The sequence below is a fragment of the Aythya ferina genome (assembly GCF_964211825.1).
Source record: "Aythya ferina genome assembly, chromosome: Z".
Lineage (NCBI taxonomy): Eukaryota > Metazoa > Chordata > Aves > Anseriformes > Anatidae > Aythya > Aythya ferina.
In genome coordinates, this window is record NC_140299.1 from 18,627,512 (window position 1) to 18,653,941 (window position 26,430).

Sequence of the window (26,430 nt, forward strand, 5' to 3'; positions counted from 1 at the left end):
GAAGAGGGGATTTAACTTGTAGAGAGGGGTTAGGAGTACTTGGATGGTACAGCAGCAATAAAGTGATGGACACAGCATGTACTTGAAGGTGACTGTACATGGCAGTTTTTCTCATCAAAGTTCATTGCAGCTCTAAGCAGTTAGGCTTTTGCGTGGGTGGTTCTTTCTTTTCTGGTGGCTCTTTCTTTTTGTAATACAGAACCTTTTCTCTGGAAACAAGGAATAGGCTTCCACAGACCAAGAGAACTAACTAGAGGCAGGTGATCATGAACTCTGGCCTGAAGAGGAGAAAGCTGATTAACTGTGACAGGAGGATCTATGGTAGAGGGTGAGCTAAATGTGTCAGGCACATGCTTCACACTATTTTTAAGAAACTAATAATAGTGATACAGGGCTTGAGCAGAGAAAGGGATTGCAGGAGGAGCTAGAACTGGACAGAGAAAAGATAAGTTAAACAGATCTGCCTCCTGTTATACCTTAGCTCCAAGGAAACCCCAGGTTGGTTGAACCCTTTACACTGCATAAACTCTTGAGTAGCAAGTTAGGAAGGGAAGGGCTACCTTATCCATTTTCCCATTATGAATACATCTCATTTTTCTTCCTCTCCCATTCTCCTTTCCTTCCACCATATGTACATGACAAGTGTCTTTATGTAACCAACTTCCTCTTCAGAAATCATGCCTTTGTTATTTGACAAGGGCTGCTTCTTTAATCATGTTTAGTGAGTATTTAGTACGTAAGGGTAACTGTATTTTGATTTTAGCTTTCCTAATGCAGCTGCATTGCTATTAGGTACTTGATTCAAAGGCATCTGGATGATTGCTGTACGCTGGATGTGAATCTGTTCATAGCCTGGGATGGTCAGAAAAGAGTAGTGCCCTAGCAGAATTCTCTGGCTGTGCTAAAGGTGAAGTAGAGTAAAGCTATTTCAGTTGTGTTTAGTTCGGAGAAGTTACAATTCTAGTTTCCAGAAAGGGAAAAAAAAAAAAAAAAAAGCTTTTTTTGACTTTTGATTCTGATTTCAAGCATAAAATTGCCTAAGGATCAACAGTGAGAAAACAGGAATTTCTGAAACTCAGAGAAAAATACAGAAACAATTCACAATTTTTGCCAAAAAAAAAAAAAGAATTATTATTTTAAGTGCTTTGTCTTTGTCTTTGTATGGTCTTATTCTCAAATTGTAAAATGCTGGTCATGTGTTTAAAATAAAAGTTGCCACATCAGCAGCTGGCTCAAATGCTGCCTTTCAAATACGTCTGCTTTTTGTGATCTTTGAAGTAGCTAGCTTTCTTTTTCATTTGTTTTTAAATCACCCTTTCTTCACAGACTCCAAAGTGAATCTGCTGGATTCGTTTGGTCTTTCCTGGAATGTTTTGTGCGTATGTTGTGCTTGTGGAAAGAATGTTGTTTTCTCACTTTATGGTAGTACGAGTGTGATATGTCGATTTTATTATTTCAAATAGCTGATAATCTTGCTAACTGATAATAACTGATAATCTTGCTGATAATCTAACACAGCTAAATTAAGCTTTAAAGCAACGTAGCACTGTGAGGATGGATGGTGGGGTTCACAGAGTGATTTCGGCGGCATTTTGTCAGATCTCTGCTGCTCTGTAGATAGGGCAGTGACCGCAGCGAGCTGGCGGGTGGGATCCAGCTGCTTTGGTTGATGCCTCGCTAGAGCCATAAATGTTGGTGTTGGGAAGAATCTGTCCCCCTCTGAACTGGTACTGGCATAATCGCTGTGTCGTAAATGCCATTCTTTAAATGGCGTTCTCTGTTTCAGAGAAGCAAGCTTCTTAGGGAGTGGCAATTTCTCTTGCCTAGAACAACTGATATATTTAGAATAATGGACAAGAGCATTGGGCACGAATCCTTGTTTCAGGTTTAAGGAAAAAGTTGTGCGTTGGTTAGCATCAGCAACGGAAGTTGTCTGACCTTCAAAAATCTGTAGAAACTTCAGATTTCCTGAACACACTGCAGCTCGGCTGTTGATCTTGCCCCTATTGACACAAGTCTGTTTTATCAGAATCCCATTTGAGGTAACTTCAGAACTGATGGGATTAATTTAAATGTACGTTTCATTATTTAATTAAAGAGATATTTTTGTTCTCTGGCGCATCTATTGATTAAAAAAAAAACACACCTACTTGTGTATTTATCACCTACACATAAATACAATATAGAATCATTGAGTGAGTCTCTAGCTACAGAAAGCAAAATGTTAGATTTGTTTTATCTTACACTTGTTTTACATGTAATTATTTTGTTACTTCCTTGATACAAACATTCAGTAAAGGGTTCTCTGTAACAGCTGTTTTTTTGTTTTGGTTTGGTTTGTATTTTTTTGGTGTGGGGGTTGTTTTTTTTTTGTGCTGCTTTAGTCGAAGCATTAAACACCACAGTTGGTGATTTCATACTTCAGAAGTTTTTGGTCTCTGTCATCTGGTCACAGTGACTTCTTACTCATTTTATCAGTATGGGCTTCTGTGCTGGTACTTGAGTTTGTTTCTGCTTAGAGAGGCTGTAGTGTGGCAGTCTTCTGCCTCGGTTCTGCTGTGTGTTCTTTGAATAGCTGGTTGGTTTCATTATTATTATTATTATTATTATTATTATTATTATTATTATTATTATTATTATTATTTCATTATTGTTATAAACATTTAATTGGTATATATTAAATCTCCCTATTGGTTAAGAACATAAGTAAGCTGTGGTACTTCTGTCAAGTCCAGTACCTGTTTTTTGACAGAGGATGGAAGTAAATTTTCTTAGAAGATAAGAACAGGGAAAGGAAGTAGCAAGGGGATACCTCTGCAGAATAATTCCTCAGCATCTTTTAATGTTAAAAATGTGATTTATGCTATTTATGTTATTTAATGTTATTTAAAATACCTGTAAACAGGAGCTTATTTTAAATAAATAAATGAAGTCAAACTTCATAGAATCCTTGAACAGAGGTTGGATGGGACCTCTGGAGGTCACCTGGTCCTGAAGCAGGGCCACCTAGAGGAGGTTGTCCAGAACCATATCCAGACAGCTTTTGTGTGTCTTCACAAGTGGAGAGTCCACAGCCTCTGTGGCATAACCTGTAAACTAATTTTAAAATGAGACATTGGTTAAGTTAAAGAAGCTGCAGGCTACTTATTCTTGAACAAACTTTCCAAGACATGAGTAAGCCTTACTCCTAGAGAGAAAAAAAGGTATGGAAATAAGTTTTTCCAGTCTGTTAAAACAATGGATTTAATAGTTAATAACTATTATTTTAAGGTTAAAGTAATTGAACAAAATAATGAATTATGAGAAATGTTAAATGTTTCTTTTGAACTTCTCATAGAATCATAGAATCATAGAATATCCTGAGTTGGAAGGGACCCTCAAGGATCATCAAGTCCAACTCTTGACACCGCACAGGTCTACCCAAAAGTTCAGACCGTGTGACTAAGTGCACAGTCCAATCTCTTCTTAAATTCAGACAGGCTCGGTGCAGTGACCACTTCCCTGGGGAGCCTGTTCCAGTGTGCAACCACCCTCTCTGTGAAGAACCCCCTCCTGACGTCCAGCCTAAATTTCCCCTGCCTCAGCTTAACCCCGTTCCCGCGGGTCCTGTCACTAGTGTTAATGGAGAAAAGGTCTCCTGCCTCTCGACACCCCCTTACGAGGAAGTTGTAGACTGTGATGAGGTCTCCCCTCAGCCTCCTCTTCTCCAGGCTGAACAGGCCCAGTGACCTCAGCCGTTCTTTGTACGTCTTCCCCTCCAGGCCCGTCACCATCTTCGTAGCCCTCCTCTGGACACTCTCCAACAGTTTCATGTCCTTTTTATACTGTGGTGCCCAGAACTGCACACAGTACTCGAGGTGAGGCCGCACCAGCACAGAGTAGAGCGGGACAATCACCTCCCTTGACCTACTAGTGATGCTGTGCTTGATGCACCCCAGGACACGTTTGGCCCTCCTGGCTGCCAGGGCACACTGCTGGCTCATATTCAACTTGCTGTCTACCACGACCCCCAGATCCCTCTCTTCTAGGCTGCTCTCCAGCGTCTCATCGCCCAGTCTGTACATGCAGCCAGGGTTTCCCCATCCCAGGTGCAGGACCTGGCACTTGCTCTTATTGAACTTCATGCGGTTGGTGATCGCCCAGCTCTCCAACCTATCCAGATCCCTCTGCAAGGCCTTTCCACCCTCATTCGAGTCCACAACTCCTCCAAGTTTGGTGTCATCAGCAAACTTGCTCAAAATACCCTCTATTCCTACTTCCAGATCGTTTATAAAAATATTGAAAAGTACCGGCCCTAAAATGGAGCCTTGAGGGACCCCACTGGTGACCGCCCGCCAGCCTGACACAGCCCCATTTACCATAACCCTTTGGGCCCTGCCCGTTAGCCAATTGCTCACCCATCGTATGATGTTCATGTATATATGTTTTCATGTATACCACTGTAGAATGAATATAGATACAATGAGACATAAATGCTGTTACATGTAGGGCATAAGAAAGTGGCTTAGGATTTTATGAGAGAAATAATCTAAATTCAAGACAAGTTATATTACCCATCAAAGCAGTTGCTTGTATAAAACACTACATCATAACTTGCTTGATATGCTCTTGTATGCTGAAATTACATTTTTTTTAACTGAACAATGTTCTTGGATCTTTTTCAGGGTTCAGCTGATCCTCTAAACAGTGCATTCCACCTCACATACAACATGGTATTGAACTTGCTTCGAGTGGAGGAAATTAACCCTGAATATATGTTAGAAAAATCATTCTATCAGTTCCAACATTACAGAGCTATTCCAGGAGTAGTAGAAAGTAAGTATTGCATGTTATACTGCATGTTATACTCACTCACCAGAGTCAGTATAAAAGATACTGTGACTGTGAAGTAATCAATGCTTCTTTGTGCTTGTAAGGGGTGTGTACCTGGGTAGTTCTTGTTTTGCCTGTGAATTGTTGCCAATGCATTGTTTGCTATTTTATTACAATTTCAGGAAGAGTAATTTCCTCTCCTTAGAATCTATGTTCATCTGCACTGTCAGTATATGACAAGAGATTTCCCCTGAGAGATAGACAAGAATGGTTATCCCACTGCTATTCTGTAGGACAGGAAGAGGGAGAATAATTTGAAAATTCTTGCAGCTTGTATGAGGTGCAGAGAAGAAAAGTCTTATTGTTTAACGATATATAGGACTCAGCTAAAAGAAGTATAATTCTATTGTCTCATTACAATCACACAAAAAACATAAGGCATCAGGAGTAGTAGAAGGAAAAAAAAAGTTCAGTTGAAATACAAAGCAAAATTCAGAGAGGACGGAGACACTGTTTGCATTCAAAAATCTGAGCCGTGATCTTTAAATAGTGTGTTTTCATGAGCCAAAGGCAGTTTCCAAAGAACTCAGCCAATGTTTGAGAATGAGGCCTCTCTGAAAATTTAACCCAGAAGAATCTTAAGAATATAAGAGGTAGCTACTTCCTTTGCCACCAATGAACAAGCAGTTCATCTGTTCGATTGTTAACTGAATGTCAAGAGACAGTGTGCACACGTGTGCATACATGTGTAGGGTTGGTAGATGAGCAGAGCTGCGTTTTTGTCCTGATTCTCTTAGCAGGGTTTCTGTCAGCTTGCAGGTGTGTTATTTAAGACAGTAGTAGTCAGATAGACTATGTATTTCCTGAGGACCTGCCTGTTCCAATTGGCATGCCTAGATCTTCATTCTTTTTCTGGCATTCCAGCACTAAAATTGAAATAAAGAAACTAAAAAATAACTTTTCAAAATTATTTTCTTGGATTTTTTTTTTAGTTTAGGCACTGTATCGGGCATTAGAATTTTGTAGTCATTTCAGCTTAAATCTAGAATACAAAGTAGAGAAGTGGCTGTTTGGGTCAATGTGCAAATTATGCCACGAGTATGAATTGCTAGCTTTTTCCTTAAAAAGCTGGCAGCTAAAAATAGGGAACACTTTCCTGAGTGGTGTCTTTAGTAGCCCTAGTGCAGTGGGATTTCTGAGTCACCCATATGCATTCAAATAGCTTGCAAGAGGGTGAGTTGGTAGAGAGGACAGAGATCTTAATAATGTGGCCTTTGTTTATGGTGACCAGTGGTGCGACCAGTGTGAGAGAAGGAAGCATGTTGCTTATAATAAGAGCTGATTTGCGTAAATAGGGTGTGAAAACACCGTATTTGAAGAAGAAAATTTCAAAGTTTCAAACTGGTGAAATCAGAGCCTAAAACAGGTTACAAACTACATTGATTCTCTTGAGGGAAGTTGTCAGAAGATGTCTTTGCACAACATTTGTTTCATAGGAGAAAGTTGAAGAGTGCTGGCACACAGTGAATACCCTCTCACAGATCTTTGCAAGGCTTTACGGGACTTCTGTGCAACCCTACAACAGCGATTCCTGAGCAGTGGAGGACCCAACTTACAGGGGAGGGTCAGGCTGGGTGTTAGGAAAAGGTTCTTCACCCTGAGGGTGATTGGGCACAGGGACAGGCTCCCCAGGGCAGTGGGCACAGGACCGGGCCTACCAGAGTTCAGGAAGTGCTTGGACAATGCTCTCAGACACGTGGTCTGAATTTTATTTTTTTATTTTTCCTGGGTGGTCCTTAGGGAATCCAGGAGTTGAACCTTGATGATTCTTGTGGGTCCCTTCCAACTTGGATATTTTACAATTCTATTACTTCTATGTTTTTTCAAGCTTTTTAATAAATTGAATGTTTATTTTATTTTTATTTTTTTTTTAACTTCCAGTGTATAATGCTTAATTTACTATAATATTTAACAGGCACAGATTTCTAGATTTCCAGAAAATGCATTATTGTACACAGAAAATGTGTGTTGAAAGGGGTCACAAAATATTGGTTATGTAAATCTGAAAGAGAAACCTTGACTTTTAATTCTGTAGTTATTCATGTCCATGAGATTTTACTTTATATTACAGAGGTGAATAAACTGGAAGAACAGTACAACAAAATAGCAATCCCCAATGAAGAAAACGTGGTCATATACTACAAAATCCGACAGCAACTTGCAAAACTGGGTAGAGAGATAGAAGAATACATTCACAAACCAAAGTATTGTTTGCCATTTCTACAGCCAGGAAGACTGGTAAAGGTAAACTGATTTTTTTTTTTTTTTTTTTTTTTTTTTTTTTTTTTTTGTGTTTCCGGTCTCTGTCTCCCTGTGACATTTGCCAGCTTAATTTGTCTTTGCCAGTTTACCATCTTAAGCAGTTACATGTGTCCCACTAAGCAACTATTTTTACTTTTATTACATCTTTATTAAACATTCAACAGTGAAAGAAAAATAAGTAGTGTTTTCAAGGTGAATAGTAGCCCATGACTGCTATTGTAAATATCAGAAATACAAAAAGATGTGCTTGTTGAGATGTAATTGTGTGTCAGTTATATATAACAATTTCTAATACTTTCAGGTGAAGAACGAAGATGATGACTTTGGATGGGGAGTGGTTGTTAACTTCTCTAAGAAATCAAATGTTAAGGTAAAATATGCATTCACTCTGTTAGAAAAATATGTATCTTACCAGTTTTGTCTTATTTTCAGAAAGTTAAATTTCCTCTTTTCTTTGTGGTTTTGCAAGACAAAAAATCTGCCCTTTCACCCTAAATTTAGGAAAAAAAAAAAAAAGAAAAAAAAACCTCAGGCCTCCCCAGAGTCAAATGAAACACGGAAGATAGGACAAGCCCTAAGTCCTGTGTTTATTTTTTAATTTTGGTGTATTTATTGAAGAGATGCTTGCTTGAATCTGGGATAATTAGTTCAAAATTGACACTACAAGGTTTCAAAATGGTTTGTTTCTGAGACATCCACAGCAGTGCTGTCCTGTGATGTGCTATGTTGTTTAATCTCAGAAAAACTATGGAAGCTATGAAGGTTGAGAGCACAGGGAGATTGACATTTGGCCCTATGATAAACTGAGGAATTGTATCTGAGTCCTAAGAGAGTGCCTGAGACAGGAGATTGCTTGTCCCCTGACTTACTGCTGTGGAGTTGAAGGTTGGCAAGTTAAAATTCAAAGAAAGCAAAACAATAGAAATGTGGAAGAAACTACAGAATGCAGTGATGCAATTTAAGCCAGATTTGTTTTTCCTTCCCCAAATCCATTTTTACAGTTGGTCTCTGCATAACCCCAGAGATCATGTTTTGGTCCCCATTTCAAAATTGTTTTAATAGGCTACTCTACTGGCTAAACTAAAAACTAAGTTTAATGTATATTTTTCTGTGGTAGCATGTCGGCTGTAATTTTGGCAGTAGAGCTTTGGCATTAATTATTAGAGCTAAATGAGAAGTAGTCTTCATCAAGTTCTAGTGGTGCCTGTATTGTGTGGCACCTTTTGGTGCTTCTCTAATATATGTTCATCAAAGAGGACATGAGAAAAATGTGTCCATACAGAGCTTATTAAAAGAGATACTGTTTTGTATTTCCATCTTACCTTTGGAAAGGCAGATTTCTCTCTTCCTCGGGTTGGAAATCTAGACTGTTACTGCTGATGCTCAAATGTTTCTTCTAGACTGCTTTTTTCGTAGAACCACATGAGAAAGAAAACAGATTTCTCCCTCACCCCAGCCTTTTTTTTTGTAAAATTGCCAACTTCAGTGTCACTGAAGGCGTTTCTACCTGTCACATGTTACCCACATACATATTTTGCCTTCCCTATCTAGCCTGTCTCGCTGTAGTATAAGGCCTTTAGATTTGAACATTAGCTTTGGAATTACAGTATGTTCTGGAGGTGACGGCTCTGGCTCCAGCAGTACTTTTTTAGTTAAGCCACGCTACACTAGCAGCTGGATTGAATTTTTCCTTCTGAGTTCTGTGGAAAGAATGACAATAGGTGCTGAAAATCATGGAACTGACTTAAAGCTGTGTAACTTTAAAATCAGTATGGAAAAATGGTTTCTATGAGCAGAGGCAAAACAATGACTGCTTAAAAAATCTGTTATTTCCTTATTCTAATAAGTCTATTCATTCATACGTCCTGGAACATAGATGCATTTTCCTGTTACTGTTTAATGTAGTAGTTCAGTTTACTTAATGATTATTGGAAATATGTCACTATTATGCTGTATCATTAAACTTTCATCCACTTTTAAGCTGTGACAGTTCTTTGGGTTTGCTTTCACAAATGATGTTGAATTCAGTCTGTACTTCAGTTGTCTATTTTTCTAACGTAGTCTTTTTTCTAGTGAGGAATACGCAAAAATTAAGGGTCACGTTGTATCATTTCACTGATTAATTCTTCATTGCAATGTGAAAGCAAAAGCACTTGTCAGTTCAGGTTTAATCATATTTACATGGTTTTTCTAGCATAATTTCAAGATGCAGTATTCCACAAAATTGCAAATGGCACATTATTCTGAATTTCTTTGTGTAGAAAAAAAAAAAAGAGTTCTAGATTAAATTGTCTGATCAGCATAATTAAATCTGTTGCTGTAGCTAAACTTACAGAGAGCAGTATTGACAGTAAACGTGAGTGACACTTACACTCCTCATTTATTAGTAGGTTTGCGGCACAGTTACTGACAATAACTTTCTGTACATGTCCGGTTTGAGTATGTTCTGTATCACATTATGTGCTTGTGTTGGTTCAGTCTCTTCGTTCAAGTCAGCATTGTGCTTCCCATGGCGTTGGCTGGATGCTGATGGTATCTGTGTGGATATTGCTTTCAAGCACCAATTCAGGGAGCAGCAGTGGACTCTGCATCTTGTACGTGGCTGCAGTGAGCGCCTTCTGCAAATGTAGGGCACAGTTCAGAGGAACATTTTCTTCCTCAGCAAGTGAATGTGTTTTTTGAAGAAATGACCTAGCTTGTAGAACAGGATAACCCCATTTTTCTGTTTAACTTACTACGACAGTTTCTTGCAGTACTTCTGAAAACCTCTTTTAAATGTTGGATGGCTCCATCCTGTTTTGCGTGCAGTGAAAGCAAAATCGTGTGTTGTAGATTTGGAATGAAAAATAGTCCGCAGGAAAACTGAACTTAGTGAACACAGGATTTCATGAAGATTTTTCATCTCTTCTTCCCCAACCTGTATTTGGAAGGGGAAAAGCTTTTGTGTAATTGTTTAAAAGATGATGCCTGTCCTCAGTTCCACGTCTGTAATTCGGTTCTACTGGAAATCATAAAAATATTTTCTGATAGTAGGAGTGTATTGGAACTACTTCATTCCATATCAGTTTAGTCAAATAAATAACATGCATTTTTTTCTTCAATGCAGTGTATAACTAAGGCTACAGCTTTACAAACTATACTCTTTAGCCACCATATCTGCATGTTTATATTCTTTAAATAGATGTCGGGTGGTACGTGTACAGTTTGGGGTGTATAAAGACTTGGCAAGATGCAACTTCCTGGCTCCTGCAGATAAAATCTGCTGTTTGAAATATCTTTAAGTGATCCTTGTTGTGGGAAAAAAAAAACTTGAATTTGTAAACCTGTAGATGAAACAGACCTCCCTCCCTAAAAAACAGCAAAGTTCAGTACTGAGAGCATGATGCAAATACTTTGTGTTATGGTTACAGACGATGTAGCTCTTTATTAGTAAGCCAACATCTAGAAAAAAAGACAGAAGCACCTAAAGCAGCAGTTACAGTTTAGGTTACATTGGGATGGAGGGACAGGAGAGAAGTCATTTTTTTTCAAGTATATTTTTCTATGTGAGGGATCTGTTAATCCATACATAATCTGTACATATTCAGTAGATTTTATAATATACTGCATCCTTGAACTGATGCTCTGCAAAGACCAGTACCTCATGTTATGCCTTTAATAGTGAATAAAATCATGCTTTTTTCTTCTGTTCTCATTGATATCTTAAAATAATTGTTCTTCTTTGTCTTCAACAGCCTAACTCAGGTGAATTGGACCCATTATATGTAGTTGAAGTGCTACTGCACTGCAGCAAGGAGAGTTTGAAAAATTCTGCTACTGAGGCTGCAAAGCCAGCCAAACCCGATGAGAAAGGAGAGATGCAGGTTTGCTATTAATGTTTATTCTCAATATCTTATTATAAATTACTCTAAAAGATTTTATTTCCAAAGCATTTGCAAACTGTGGTAAAAGAGGGATAGATGCATCAAGAGAAAAGAATGCAGAGTTAGGTGTAAAGCTCCTAAATGCTTGCTGATTTCACTGAAGAGTGAGCCATTATTCATATTGAAGAAGTTACCTTAGCCACATTTGATACCATATCAGAAATGCTTTGAAACTTAGCTTCTGTCACATCAAATACTTGAAACTGGAAGGTGATGATAACTGCTGTGTGAATATAGTTATTAAAATGACCTGTGTTTTATCTGCAGATAGTAAACATTTATAAGCTGTTTTCTGTCAAATACCTGTGCAGGGTTTTGTGGGCAGTGTACCTTTTCTATATTAAATTTGAGAATTTAGTTGGAATTCTGGTAATCCTTGAAGAGTCAATTTTAGCAGTGATATTTGACAGACAGTTTTTTAAGATACCTTTCCATCCCTTGGAACAGAAGAAGAAATATTTTTTGGTTTCTTTTCTTTCTCTTTTTTCCTTTATTCAGGCCCATTAGCTTTGTGAGTCTATTTCAGTCAAAAATAAAATGGAAATTTTTAGTTAAAAAGATTGTATTATTTAAAGTTTTCAGTTTGAAACCCTATCATTATCATTGTCAGATCAGACACAGTTATTCAATAATTCAGTTTTTTCAGATGCTTTTTCCACAAATTCTGTTTTAAGCTTGAAATACAGTACTGAGTATACTCAAATATATACTGAGTATATATTTGATTATTGTTAATCATCCTCAATTGTTAATATTCTCAGTTATGTTTATGACAATAATTTTCTGGTTTGGATTGTAAGAGTGATACGTTCGAGTAGAAAAGAGGCAAGGAAAGAATTGTCAAAAGTGATTAGAAATCATCATCTTGTAAAAGCTAAATATACCCATGGAGTCTCCTCAAGTGTTTCATTGCAGGACAGTTCAGTGCTTCATTGTGTATTTCAGTGGAATACAGTTAAGGAGTAAGTTCAAATCCAGTCTTAGTTGATATAAATACTGAGTGAGAGTACACTTTCACTAGTTATACCTACTTATTGCATTGGACTACAAGCAGTAGAAAAAATTAAATGTTTTTTTCCACTGACAGCCTTTCTCCAGACTTAACTGAATGAATACTGAGTTTTCATGTTTGGCCAAACTGACTTTTATTCTGTATTAACTTTACCTCGCTACTCATGTTTTTCTGCTTCCCCATGCTCCTTTATCCGCTGCTGTGTCCTTGTTTACTCTGTTTCCCTTTTCCTTTGTGAATTTTTGCAATGGAGCAGTAATAATTTACTGATTGGATACTGCATTCTTTTTGACAGGTTGTTCCAGTTTTGGTACATCTTCTCTCAGCTATCAGCAGTGTCCGACTTTATATACCAAAAGACTTGAGGCCTATTGACAACAGGCAAAGTGTCTTAAAATCTATACAAGTAAGTTCCATTGGACTGTTAAAGCCGTCTGATTTGATTAGTGTGGTACACTTGAATACGTGACAACTATTTCTAAACAAATTTGTCTAAAGTTTGAGTCATTAAAGGTTTTAGAAGGGGTTGGAAACCATGGATGTATGTCAGCTGTTTCTCCTTGTAAACAGTCATTTTAAATTAATTTTGAAAACTGCTGGAGTATCATGTACCAGACTCTCACCTCTGCCTTTCATGTTCATATAACTGTAAAAGTTGATTTTTAAAAGTGTATTTTATTTTAGCATTACAGTCTTACTAAAAATAAACTTTTTTCCTGTTTTAGGAAGTACAGAAGAGATTTCCTGATGGAGTACCATTACTAGACCCTATTGATGACATGGGTATCAAAGATCAAGGACTCAAAAAAGTCATCCAGAAAGTAGAGGCATTTGAGCATAGGATGTATTCTCATCCTCTTCACAACGATCCCAATTTGGAAACTGTATACAAACTTTGTGAAAGAAAAGCACAGGTACAAATACAAAACAAGAAGCTGTAGCTATAGCTGTATCTTGCTGAAGAGAGAGGCAGTAGTAGTTCCCTTTCTTGTTTTTCTTTTATTTTTGCAAAGCACAATTTTGTTCCTTTTTAAATCAAGTAAAAATTAATGAATCTTAACAACAAACTGTCCAAATCTGTGATATGCCCTTTGTTGATAAAGCTGGGAAGTTCACCTGAAAAGGTTCTTCAGAATAAGTCATCAGGGACTAGAAAGTTACAGAAGTGCTACTAGAGTCCTTTTCACTCCATAGGCATGGCACGAACGTGGTGTAGATAACATGCTCACAGATAATTGAAACTGATCATTTTTAATTTGCCTGTGCAGAGCTTTGTTGAGGTGACAGGGCCTGCTAGCTTGGGGAGAGTACTATACAAACAAACCACTGTGCTGCTCCTTCCTCACTCCCAGCCTGGAAGCATACTTCTATAGAGTTGTACCCTACTGGAGTGAAACCAGTTACACACTAAAACAGCTCCTTTTTTCTGTGCTGCTCCAGAAGGCAAGTTCTTTGGGAGTCTTTCTACAGAAGTGACGTTAGTTATGTTATGGGCAGCACAGAGTTGTTTGTGGCAAGACCCGATGGACCAAGCAGCCTTCCGTGAGGGTATCTGGGCAGTATACACTGCTGTCAGGATGTTGACAATGACTTGATGAACTATAAGACACTGGAGAAGCTGTAATTGCAGGAAATAATGTATTTGGTTTATATCTGATGGAGTAGTTCATGAGTAAGATGTAGTACTTGTTTCAGACAGTCATTGAGACCAAAGTTTCAACCAAAGATTTTTTCTGTCACTTTTTTTCATTTTTTTTTCATTCCCCTCCTGGGTAAGTATCTTAACTTCCCAAGCTTACCAAATTGCCGATGGATGAATGGATACAGTTGTGGATTTTTTTGTTGTTATTTTGTTTTGTTTTTTAACTTCATTTTAAACCTTATTCTCAATAGAGTTACAAAGTCCGTATATGTCCATCTACTGTAGTTCTGAGGCTTTAATGTATATTAAACAATGTCTTTAAACAGTTGAATCTGTTAATCAAGCAACATTTATGTTCTCTCCTTCTGACCCACCCCTAGATTGCTATGGATATCAAAGCAGCAAAGCGAGAGCTGAAAAAAGCCAGAACTGTCCTACAAATGGATGAACTCAAATGCCGCAAGCGTGTTTTGAGAAGGCTGGGGTTTGCCACATCTTCAGATGTTATTGAGATGAAAGGACGGGTTGCTTGTGAAATCAGCAGGTAAATGGTTGCTGTGCAAGGTGCTTATTGTCATGCGTACACACTTTGCTGTCCTTGCTGGAATTACTGTTTCATGTTTATGTTTTAATGTTATTAGACCATTAGAAGAAAGATTCTTATTAGACTACCCAATCTGTGTCACAAAAGGAATGTACTGATTAAAGCAATAAAGATGACACCTAAAGGACAAAATACAATAAATATTAAAACGTGGATGTTAAAGTGCCAGAAGAATGGCTATTTTCTTACAGAATTCAGGCAGTAGTATGTGTTGTTTAGTGTTACATGTTACGTGAGAGAATCATCTCAGTTTCTATGGTCCCACTTGCTGGTACTGTTAACAGAGTCACTCACAAATATGGGTGTAACAGTGATTGTCAGTAATTACCAAATCACTGACAGGTTTAAATACAGTTTAATTGGTTCCATAGGGCTGTTGGAACAAATCCATGGAAGTGATGCATTTCGCTGTAATGCATTTAGCAGGTATATATACGTATTGAAACATATAATAAAGGTTCCATGGAAACTCATGAATTGGACTCAGTACTTCAGGGCGTAACTCAGATATCGAGAGAATTGTGTATTTTTATAAGTTACAATGACTACTCTACTGCTTGTCTTATAGATAGTCTAGAGAGGTGCTACCTATATATCTGGCAAACTTTTCCCTGCAAAATTTGGTAGCAAATGGGTGAGGTGCATCAGGATTTTATCAAGTTCCTCACCTTCAAGGACTGTTTGCTAATGAGTTATGTATTTATTCATTTAAAAAAGAAAGCAAAAAAACAAAATATGTTTTTCCCCATCCCGTGCGTTGTCTGTAACTCCAAAAATAAAGGTGCAGTTGTATCAACAATTCAATGCATTATCCAAATAGTAGGTTTGGATTTTGTATCAGCATCATGCATTTCCTTTTTAGAATTTATGAAGAAGTCTTTTATTCTACAAGGAAATTGGAACGAATTTGTTCCTCTTACATATCTTGGAAATATCCAGTTGAATCTCTTTGATCAGCAGCATTACCAATTTTAGTCCTTTTCATAAACTGCCTAATTATCTCCTCTGTTCTTTTCAATTTCTTGATGTCCTATCTGATAAAAGCTGTCTAAAGCAACTGTTAGTATTAACTTTTATGAAGTATTAAGAGAGATTATTTGTAGTCTAGATTCATTGACATCACTCTGAAAAAGCTAATATATCTATTTTTGGTGTTCCATTAAGTAAAATTGAGAAGCTGTTGATTTTTACCTGTAGTCAGTTGCTTCACAAAACAGTCAATAGTATTTGATTTAAAAATTACAATTTGTTAGGTCTTTCTTCTAAGCTTCCTTCTCTTTATTTTAGTGCTGATGAACTTCTCCTGACTGAAATGATGTTCAATGGTCTCTTCAATGACTTATCCGCAGAACAGGCAACTGCACTGCTAAGCTGTTTTGTGTTTCAAGAGAACGTGAGTTACTTCTTGAGTTCATGAATTCTAGACATTGCTGTCTACCGACAGTAGTACTTTTAAGTCAGTTCCAGCAATTGATCACAATGGTACAAGCCATTGCATATTTCATCATTTCCAAGGGGTTTCTGACATAAGTAAAAGCATTGCAACCTTAGGGCCAAAATCTCTTTCCTTGACAAGTGATGTGCTAACGGTTGTGTAAGAAAGCAGCAGTCTTTGTAACAAATCTGCAGCTGTTTCTCCTTCAAGCACTGAAGCAATATTAACAGCAGATTCTCAGCATACAACATGTGCTTGTGTGCCTGCCTACACACACACATACACCCAACAACCCACCCTTGTCTTTTAACAGATTGGATAATGTCAAGAAAATAATTAAGTGGTATCTGCTCCTTCTGCTCTGGTGTGAGGGTATTTCTAATTGAGACATGCCTGTGCTGTTATTTGGATATTGCCCTTGACCTATTGAAGGAAATGGCAATATTAGATGGAATTGATTAGATGGACATTTAACATCTGATGCCTTAGTTTTCCCACCTGCAAGCTATATAGAAATTTACTGGCATCAGGAAAATTCAGTAGAAATAAACTTCCGTATAGAATTTCCATGCAGATGGCTAACAAGTTGTATCACTCAGGTTGATTTCAAAGATGAAAAGTAGTAACGCTAACAAATAAATCTTGTTAGCAGAAGGGATGCTAAGGTAAGCCATTGTTCATAAGCAACAGTAAGTTTAAGTATCAGAACAAAATACTGTGGTTCACATAGCAGTAGTACTCAAGTCTAAATAGGTAGAACATTAAAACGTTGCTGTACTTGAATAGTTGCATTTTCTTACATAACCATTCATGTTTAAGTTATTAAAATAAGTTGCTTTTTATATTCTGAACAAAAAGCTAGCAACACAGATAAAGTAGTAAATGCTGAGCATTTTGGCAATTCAAAGCTATTGAACAGCAAATAGGGGGAATTCTTGCAGTGTTCAGAAAGCAAGTACTTTTTTTCTTCTCACTGATATGTTCATGAATGATTTGTTTCCTGGTATAATTTGAGAAACAAGCACTTGAGGGATTCAGTAGATTTAAGAGTGTTTGATAATAGGCTTGAGAAGTCACAGGAATAATTTAAGATGGCATTAGCATAGATTGTAACTTTTGTTTTTGCACCTGATTTGATTTAGGACAAATGTATGGGAGTGTGTGATGTTATTTAATTAAGTATCTTCTTTTTCAGTCCAGTGAAATGCCAAAATTGACAGAGCAGTTGGCAGGACCACTTCGGCAAATGCAGGTAATCTGCCTATTAGAAATCTGCCTCAGCTCAAGGTTAATGCTAACGTGTTTGAAGTTCATTGTACAAAAAACGCATGATGAGGACTTGGTTTTGGACTTGGCTGCCACTGATTGCATGTGGTTTTGCTGTGTGTAATAATAAGTTGTCTTGTTCACAATAAATCTTAATTCTAATTTAGAACGTGCCTTTAAAAACTGTATAAACTTGCTTACAGCACTGTAGCTGTTAGTGCAGGCACATCTAAATAGTGATGTGATCAGTGGTTTATTTTTTGGAATAATTTCACACTAGAAAGGAAACTTTGTCTTGTGTACAGTATCTAATACTGTGCAAACATTTCTGTTGGTTAAACGCTTAATGTGTTAAAGCTTATCGTAAATTTTAAATATTTTATTTTAAAGGAGTGTGCAAAAAGAATTGCCAAGGTATCAGCAGAAGCAAAACTGGAAATTGATGAAGAAAATTACTTAAATTCTTTCAAACCCAACCTCATGGATGTTGTGTATACGTGGGCAAATGGAGCTAGCTTTGCTCACATCTGCAAGATGACTGATGTCTTTGAAGGTATGTTAATCAGTTCTTCTTTGGGGGGATGACAGATACACAAAAATGTCTGAGTTCCAAGTAGCCTTATAATAGATCACAGACTTTCTTAATTCTGATATATTGAAGTGTCTGCATGGCTAAAACCAAGTGGGAAATTTGTTTACTATATATTAAAATTTATAGTTGCACTGCTGGTAAATTAGAACCTGCAGAAGACTTAAGGTATCTTAAAATTTTTTTTAATTGCCCATAAAACTCAGAAATTCTCACCATTGCAACAAATGGTAAAGGTTACCTTTGCTAGTTAGAGCAAAAATACCACACTCCAAGTGCTTGCCATTAAGAAAGAAGTACAGCTCTTACACTTCTCATTACGTTCAAAGTATTTATTTGCTTATTAAGTTGAAAGTTCCTCCTGTTGTCATAACACTGACAGAAGTGAGAGGTGGCAACCGATTCTGTTTTGGATGGGTCATAGCAGCAGTGCAGAGCGGGTATTTGAAAAGCCTGGATGTAAGCTGTCACCTGGGCTAATTTTGTTCCTAAAATCGGAGAACTAGAAACTGTCCCTTCAGGAGGGGTACTCAGGATTTCCCATTATGTTGAAAGTAGAGTGACTTAAAGCCCAGGTGCTTCCTTAAAACACAGACCGTTCAAGTGAAGGTCCCACCAGAACAAAAACCTAATTTCTTCTTCTATCAAGTATGTTGAAAGTTGTGAAGGGTAGGATTGGTTCCCCACTCTTACAATTCTGTGTGTAGTGACCGATGCTGGAAATCCCTTGTGAAGTTACTCCTGTCACCATTGCCTTGCTTCTCTCCGATGCTGTGTACATGGTTACACCGGGGAGGCCTTAACACAACTGCATTCGTGTGTTTAGAAATCCACTTCCTAGACCCAGGAACCTCCTAAACCTGGCTGCCTGAGACCAGCAGGAATCCTGGCAGTCTTCTGATGCTGCATTCTGCAAGTGCCTCGTGGAAATTAATGTCTGAGCCTTACATCTGCTGCCAATGCATCTTGAGCGAGGGGAACACAAGAACAGCAGTAGCTGCCTTGTGTTTTTGTATGTCTGCTCTTGACTGTTTAGAATATGCAGGGCAGTGACATTTCCTATTTATCCTGTTTTGGTTAAGGCTAGTCAGTCCACTTTGTCCTAGTCTTCTGGCATGCCTGATTAGAACAGTGCAGGCTCCTTCAAAATTAAATCCTAAGGGTACATTCTGAGGTCAGTTCTTGTGGCAGGAATTGATGCGTGAGTCTTCCCTCCACCCTGTAATGGACTGATTTGTCTCTGCGTTGTCCAGAAGGGTGGGAAGCGTTCGGACATCCCTTGTCACTTCCCTAAATGCAGTGTGGTATTACTGAATCACAAGAGTTTGCACAGGTTACCCAAGTTGTCACAGTGAATTAAGAAACAAAAATAAAAACAAATGCAGGTCTTTATTTTGATAAAAATCCTTATATAAAGTATCAGTGTTTCCTGACTTAATTTCCACAGGGCTTGTTCCCCTGTTGTATAGGATTACAGTGCTCTTCTCTTTGCCTTCCGGGCAATGTGAAATGAGCAGGGATGAGTTGCTGAGCACAGGGAGCCCCGGCTTCACTGCTGTGCGCTGATTTCAGTAAGGAGGCAGAAAATGGACCGGGCAATTAGAGCTCACTGGAAGCCACCCACCACTTCTGCTTTTTTAACTTGGCTTTTCAGGAGCTCCCAAACCCAATAAAAAGTGTTTTTCTGGATGTCTGTGTTCTTCATGGGCGAGAGACCTGTACTTTGTGCTGCCACCCAGGCTAAGGGGCCGTAGCAGAACTTTCTGCACAGGAACCTGGAGTTCATGGGTTAATGAAAACGAGCTGTCATTAAATAGAAACGTGTTGGGAAGAAATGGAGATCACTGCATGACAGCGGGAGAGAAGACTGGCTGAACTGAGCCAAGTGCCCTGTTAATCAGGTCCAGATTGACGGTTTTGGGGAAGCAAGTGTAGACAACAGGTATTCATGGTAGTGGTCCACGCATCTGGCGAGCACAGCTGCCTAAGGCAGACAGTTTACTGTTTCTAACATCAAAACAACTCAGACTAATTTAAAAAAAATAAGTGGGAACCTAGTTCAGGATGACTAACGTGGTGGTCCTTAAACAGCAGACCTGTGCAAGTAGCATGTGTGAGGGAGGTCTTGACAAATACTTGCAAGAAAAATCTACTGCAAATTACCAAACCAAGTCCCCTCAGCAGAGAGTTAGAGGCTGCACAAGCATTAAAACAAAACAAAATCAGGACAGGACAAACAGTAACTTCAAGCAGCTGCCTGATGGGAAAGGGTACAAAACAAAGTGAGCGAGGACTACGCATGGCTTAAGCCACATGGCTCTTCTTGCACGTTTGTCCAGGTGAGTTCTGAACAGGGCTGGAGAAAGGTGTATTGCTTTGTGTCAAGGGGGGGCTGAAGGAGGAGGGGAGGGGGGCTCAAGGAGCTGAATCCTTCAGTGAGGTGCAAAGTAGTCAGTCTGTAACTCTTTTTACACAGGGAGCATCATTCGTTGTATGAGAAGGCTGGAGGAACTGCTGCGGCAGATGTGCCAGGCTGCAAAAGCTATTGGAAACACAGAGCTGGAAAACAAGTTTGCAGAGGGTAGGTATTTAAATCCCACAATGTAAGTTATTCTATAAAGCACAAGAAAGGCAAGCCTTGGGGTTGCATTTTTTTTTTGACTAATTGACTTCATGGTAAGGAAGTCTTGCTCTCTGTATAAGGTAACAGATGTTAGAAAGCTTTTACCTAGATAAGTAGTTAAGTAGTGTTGTTTCCGTGTATGTAGCAAATGCGTGACTGGAAATTTAAGTACAATGACTTTCATTTAAGGCTTACAACTTATTACAGGCGTACTTGTAACAAAACAGAATTGTAGATACTAATTTTTTTCTCTTTTTTGTTTTACAGGTATTACAAAAATCAAGAGAGATATCGTTTTTGCTGCAAGCCTTTACCTGTAACAGAAGGTATATTCTGAGGACGATACAAAATCAACTCCCACTTCACAGCTTCAGTCAAGACATTGGTTTAATTGTGTGTATTTAAACCACAATAATTTCAACAAGGCATGTACAAACAGCAGTGTATGTCATAGAAGTGTTACCACATTTTTAATAAAAATTTACAGTTTGAATACCTTTTGTTTGTTTTTTCTAAGCAAGAGCTTGAACCAACAGCAATTTAAATTTTAGATATACATAACTGTAGTAAGTGTTACTATATACAGGAAAAGTGAGCATCCAAGAGCAGCAGCAGTCCCTTAAAGGCATTTACTTATATTACATAGTTGACTGATGAAATTGTTTTCCTTTCAGAGACCAAGACAGGTGAAGTGATCATTCTTCATGGTTGATGATTGCTGCCAAAGTGATTTCCATTTGTTGGCGTCTCATGCAGGGTTGTATGGGAATCTTCCTTTGGTTGAAACGTGCATCCTCTCACTTTGAAGAAGTCAGACACATACACCACCTAAATGAACAGATTAGCGTTAAGCTCTTCCTCTTGCAAACAATGGGTAAATGCTTGTACAGGAAACTATCTTTCATACTCTAACCTAAATTAACAAAATCTAAACAGATTAAACCACCAGAAAATTGCTGGAAGAGCTTCTGCTTTCAGCTGAGCAAGTGTTCAGTTTCTCATAAGCATCACTTATTTGCAGTTCTGTAAAAGCTGGTGGCCTTGATCTGATTCTGCAGCTTGCTGTTCCCCCACCCCCCACATCCTCCTTCTCCAAGTCATACCAGTACAGGCGCTGGATACAGCGCTGCATCCAGTATAAGAAACCTTCTCCTGTGATCCTTTCCCTCCCTACAGGGCCTCTTCCCCTCCCACTGCACACCTGAGACCTGCTGAAGGTGGCTGAGGCAGCCACATTCCATACTGGGGGCTGATTTACCACCCACGTGCTGCTTTAGCTGCGCACTCGGTGCCTTTCAGCTTCCACTTCAGTGCTGAATTCACTCCGTTCAGTGCGCCATTCCCAGTTTTCCAACACGCTCATTTTCTGCTTCTGGAGGTGAACACTTCTTTCAGATTTTTTTTTTTTTTTTTAATTTCCCTTATCTTTCAACTCCTCTTTGTTCACAGTAATGCCACGCTCTACTCATTCTTGCATAATCGAGCATCTTTTTAAAAATATCCTTTTAATCCCCAATACCTTTTCCATAATAGAAGTGCCCTGCACCTCTTTGGTCTGTGGCATTTCTCACTGCCTGCAACTCTTCTTAGAATTTGGGGTTGTATCAAAACCCTCCTTAACATGAAGTCATTAAATAACAGATAGCGAAGCCATAGCAGGCCTGGGAGACCATACAACCTGCACCAATTCATTCTAGCAATCCAAACAAACAGAAAAATCAGTCTGAAAACAAACTATCCCTTCCAGGTAAGCCCCAGTTCTTGGTAACTTCACTGATTTCAACTAGTTCGTGTCTCTGGACCAGAAATCTCCTTAATCTGACCCTTCCCCCAGGCTGCACAGGCTCTGCCCTTTTCCTTAGAAGAGGTGCCTTGGCTTTTTTTTTTTTTCCCTGCTTACCTCATATACACAGTTTTCCTGTTATTATACTTGGGATTTAGAACTTGTCTAGAAACAAAAGGCGTTTTATAGAGCCCCAGGTGTTTTTGTACTTGGCTGTTTCCATCTCAGTTACTTGCAAAGCTCGTGTCCTGGCACAGTTTTATTTTGTCTAACAGGGAAAAGAGCCCCTACTGCATCACTGGCCCAGAGTCTGCCTCACTGCCTGCAGCAGTGTTACTGCACCCAGCTCGAGGAGCTGCTCTCCCCACTCCTGAGCAATTTTCAAAACAATAGGAAGACAGAACAAAGCCCGGTTCTGCCATTTTGTTTAGAGAAGCAGCATTCAGGGCACGTGCAGGCACTCCAGGAGCTACTTACAATGAGTATAGCTACCAGCGCTCCCTGGATGAGTCCTGTTAGAACATCGCTCCAGTGGTGTTTGTAGTCAGAAACACGTGACAGGCCCACGTAGATGGATGCAGCAATCAGACCAAACTGTATGGTGGGACGTACAAGCCTTGCCCAGTCACCTTTCATCCTGGCTTGAAGGTAAAGCTAAAGCAAAAAAAAAAAAAAAAAAAAAAGAAGTTGTTATAAGATGCTGTAAGTACAAAGCAGTTACATTAAATTGCCTTCAGTCTGTTCAGAGTTGAGTTGAAATAGACATGACAACATCCAGAAATGTACCTCTTACAAACACAGAGCCCCATCTTGCTCTAGGCAGGAAGCACCTGAGTAAAATCCACAGCCTATGCACAGAGCTGGCCAACTTCTAAGCCAGCTTTTTAAGCCTTATTCCCAGTTCCAGTTACCTTTAGTACCACCAAAGTTCTAGCACAACATTCCAGCTGTAGTTACGTGTTAAAACCAACAAGTGTCATGATCTAGATCTAGGATCACATTCCTCAGCTGTCTGTGGTTTATTTCACTTAACCTATTCCCAGTCCTTTCCAGCTGCATACTAACCATGTTACCTGTCTGGTACGCAGAAGGATGGATGCAGTTTCTATGCAGTTTCCGTTCTTTTTCTCTCCCCCTTGGCTCTATCTTAGATATATATATATACACACCTGTGATTTTGATGTGTTGCCCCAAACTCATTCCATGACACCAAAAGAAAAAAAAAAAAAAAAAAACAAAAAAAAAACACACACAGGATCTCCAGTGTGTGTCCCCTCTGTCCTATCTATGACAGAGACCTCTTATTTCAGCCATAAGAGGAGCTTCTAACTGTCCACCCTGTAAACATCATTGGGTTTGCTCTGGAACTTGATCTTGTTAAAAGAGGCAGCATGGTTACTGAACTTACTGGGGAGAACAATGCAGATGGAGGTTATATTTAACATCGAGTACATCTCTCAATACCATCTAGGAACTCCAGGTCTAGTACAAAACCTTAATTGACAGTCTCGCAAAATCACAGAAGCAAACTAAGACGCAGACATCAGGCACTGAGACAACATACTGAGCTCCTGGCAAATCCCTCCGCTGCCAGCCCCAAAAGCCATGGCTAGCTTTAGAGGCACTGCATTTACAGTGTCAATATGGGCACAGAGCACACTCTGTAGGGGCAGAGGTGCTACTTTCCAAAGTTAAACATTTGAGGAATGTTTGGTTGGTTTCTCTGACTAACTTGCATCATGGCTTTGACATGCTGACTTTTTCAGCTATAAATGGACCGTCAAAAAGATCAACACTATCCATAACTGCTCCTCTTTAATAGCAAGGTCAGGATGAAATCAGACTCTGAAGAAGCTTCGGCTCAGCCTGAACTGGAAAATATTTTCCTTTAAGTAGCATTCTGCATATTTCTGGGGACCTTAATTTTACCACAAGGAAAAAGGGGAAACTGTTGAGGCACTTTGTGAGTTATCTGTCACACAGTTCTTCTAACGAAGGGTGTTACGCTGCTCTTACATTAATGCTACTTCTGGATGTACTTCAAGCAGACCAGGTATCAGAGAGCCGAGGTGGGCCCTCAGAGCACATGCTGGTAGTCTACAAAGAGCTGGCTGATGGTTTGATACTGGCTGTTCTTTCCCCTTTCCCTATTCCCACTGAATTCTGCTGAAGGCAGCTAAAAATACCTTGCTGTAATAAAGTTTTTTCCATGTAAGCATTTCTGATAGTTGGCAGAAGCACGCAGTCAGATTAAGAAAATGGGTTATGCAACTGCAGATAGGTGGGAAAACTGAGTTTCCTTCTGAAGGAAGAAAATGAGGCAAGCCTCCCAAAAATCGAGCTCTGAGAAACCATACCAGTCTGCACGACACCAAATTACCAATGAAGAACTTTGGATCTCCCCTAAGCAGCATGTATTCAGGGCAAGTTTCTGATTTTCTTTTTGCATTACAAAGCTGCAAGCTGGCTCTAACATTTACACGGAGGTCTCATTTGCATTGAGAGCAGTCTCTAGTCATAATTAAGACCTGGAGCTGCTTCACCACCTGTAGGAGATGCACGGTTAGCTACAGGCTTCCACCAGTTCTCAGCACTTCTTGCAAAGGCTTGCACAGCTCCAGCTGCAGAAGCTGTAAGGAAAACCCTCAGAGCCCTTCTCGCACCCCCTGCTAGGGGATGGATTTATGTTGCTCCAGAACCCAGCCTGTGAAGGGTGAGAACTCGCACCGCAGAGAAGCATCCGTGCGGCCGAGGGCGGCTGTGTTTAATTTCAGAAGCAGCAGCTGCTCCTCTGGTTACAATTGTGCTTTCTGGTCCTGCTCGTTAGGCATGGAGTCATTTCTCCTACAAGCCAGCTGCTGCAGTGGCAGATCCCCTGTTATTTTTGAACAGGTAACCTCACGTTCACGTTACTTTTAATGGGCTCGGGCAGTGGTGCCCTCCCCAAAGATTGTTCCTCCTACCCTGACTCAGACAACAGCAACAGATTGGGGCTGAAACAGGTCAGTAATGTTCAGGAAAACAAAGCACTCCGATGAAGAAGGAGCTTTTGCTTTCTGATTCCATCAAATATAAAATAAAACAAGCTTGATACCAGAAGTGTGCCCGAGAGCCCTGTACATAGCATTACATGCATCATGTACTATGCCCTGGCATTGAACTGCATTCACACCGACTGCTGTTCTGGCCCTGATGACTTCTTCAACAGAAGCAGCAGCAGGAAATGTTAGGAAACTGCACCTTTAGGAAACTTCATCTGGCTAACATGCCTGCAATGCCTCTCACCAGTGTTTCACTTGTGGCTGAGAAATTTCCGTGAGCCCACGGATGCAGCGCAAGCATCCAGAGCTGTTCTGGCTGCAACATGCTCCCATCAGTTCGGTTACATTACCGCTGCTTCTTCCCTGCTATCCTGTTTCTGAGTATCTGCTCTTCCAGAAACACCGTTCAGCTGTGAACTATTTCTCCTCCCTGCTCCAGTTCCTCCTGTTTTTGTTTTTTCGAAGTGCACAAATAGATTTCACAGAAACACTCTTGTGATAGGATTAAATAATCACCAGCATTTCTTTCACTAGCTAATGCTTACTCTACAATGAAAATATGTTCTCTACACCACACACATCCTGAACACAAGTTTCTTCTTAATCTATGGTCTAGTACTTCATTTCTAAAAATACACACAGGAATGAAGAGAAACTCACAGCCACTTTGTGGCTTCTTGCAAGAAGCCGCAGACATGAATGGAAGGGTCTCTGCAACTGGAGAATTATTTGCTACTCAACATTTCTGGCATAATTTTCAACTATTTGCTCTTCCACCGAAGCAGTATTAATACACATACGCACGCCTGCCTGCCTAATTTTAAAGTACGGTGACTATTTCCTAGACAGACTTCGGGGCTGTAATCTGCGGCTCCACGAGAGACTTTCCGAGCAGCTGACACCTCGCGGCCCTGCCTTCAGGGCACAACGCTCTGACATCTGCTAAAACCTACTCATTCCACCAGGGTCGTTTATAAAATATCAAAACTAAATATCTGAAAATTTCTAGGCCATCTTTCATTTAGTATCTTCTCAGCTTTGTTTTTTTTTTTTTTTGTCCAGAAACCTATTACATACATGTTGCAGTACAAAGGTACAGAAGATCCCCCTGCACTGCCAGTCCTCCTATGAGTACAGGAGGAGCAGAGAAAGTTTGGGGTTCTTTTGGGGACCTTTCCTCCACTCACTCAGGACGATTCAGTGCCTGCACATACTGAGTTGCCCTGTCACTGACTGAAAGTTGTTCTCTTTGACAGGATTTTCTATTTCCTGGTATGAAGAGGCCTTGTTAATCACACTCCCTATAGGTGCCTTGTTGTGATAAAGAGCTGGGGGAAAAAGAAGAAAGTTGCAAAAGATCAGTTTTCCTATGAAATTA

General features: G+C 39.4%; 2 protein-coding genes across 3 annotated transcripts in view; one reads left to right on the forward strand and one right to left on the reverse strand.

Annotated features, from left to right (window-relative positions):
• The window catches only part of MTREX (Mtr4 exosome RNA helicase), a 46,988-nt gene extending 26,267 nt beyond the window's left edge, over positions 1-20,721 (forward strand). Inside the window, exons 16-27 of the mRNA XM_084505097.1 lie at positions 4,665-4,815; positions 6,944-7,116; positions 7,436-7,504; positions 10,869-10,997; positions 12,365-12,475; positions 12,795-12,983; positions 14,092-14,255; positions 15,603-15,708; positions 16,946-17,002; positions 17,407-17,569; positions 20,082-20,186; positions 20,496-20,721. Coding sequence (XP_084361223.1) covers positions 4,665-4,815; positions 6,944-7,116; positions 7,436-7,504; positions 10,869-10,997; positions 12,365-12,475; positions 12,795-12,983; positions 14,092-14,255; positions 15,603-15,708; positions 16,946-17,002; positions 17,407-17,569; positions 20,082-20,186; positions 20,496-20,548 — 1,470 coding nt within the window. The 3' untranslated portion in view covers positions 20,549-20,721. The remainder of the gene's footprint in view (positions 1-4,664; positions 4,816-6,943; positions 7,117-7,435; positions 7,505-10,868; positions 10,998-12,364; positions 12,476-12,794; positions 12,984-14,091; positions 14,256-15,602; positions 15,709-16,945; positions 17,003-17,406; positions 17,570-20,081; positions 20,187-20,495) is intronic.
• The window catches only part of PLPP1 (phospholipid phosphatase 1), a 59,326-nt gene continuing 53,493 nt past the window's right edge, over positions 20,598-26,430 (reverse strand). For both annotated transcript variants that reach the window (XM_084505099.1, XM_084505098.1), the window contains exons 5-6: positions 22,489-22,665; positions 20,598-21,056 (exon numbers count right to left, since the gene is read on the reverse strand). In XM_084505099.1, coding sequence (XP_084361225.1) covers positions 20,931-21,056; positions 22,489-22,665 — 303 coding nt within the window. In that variant the 3' untranslated portion in view covers positions 20,598-20,930. The remainder of the gene's footprint in view (positions 21,057-22,488; positions 22,666-26,430) is intronic.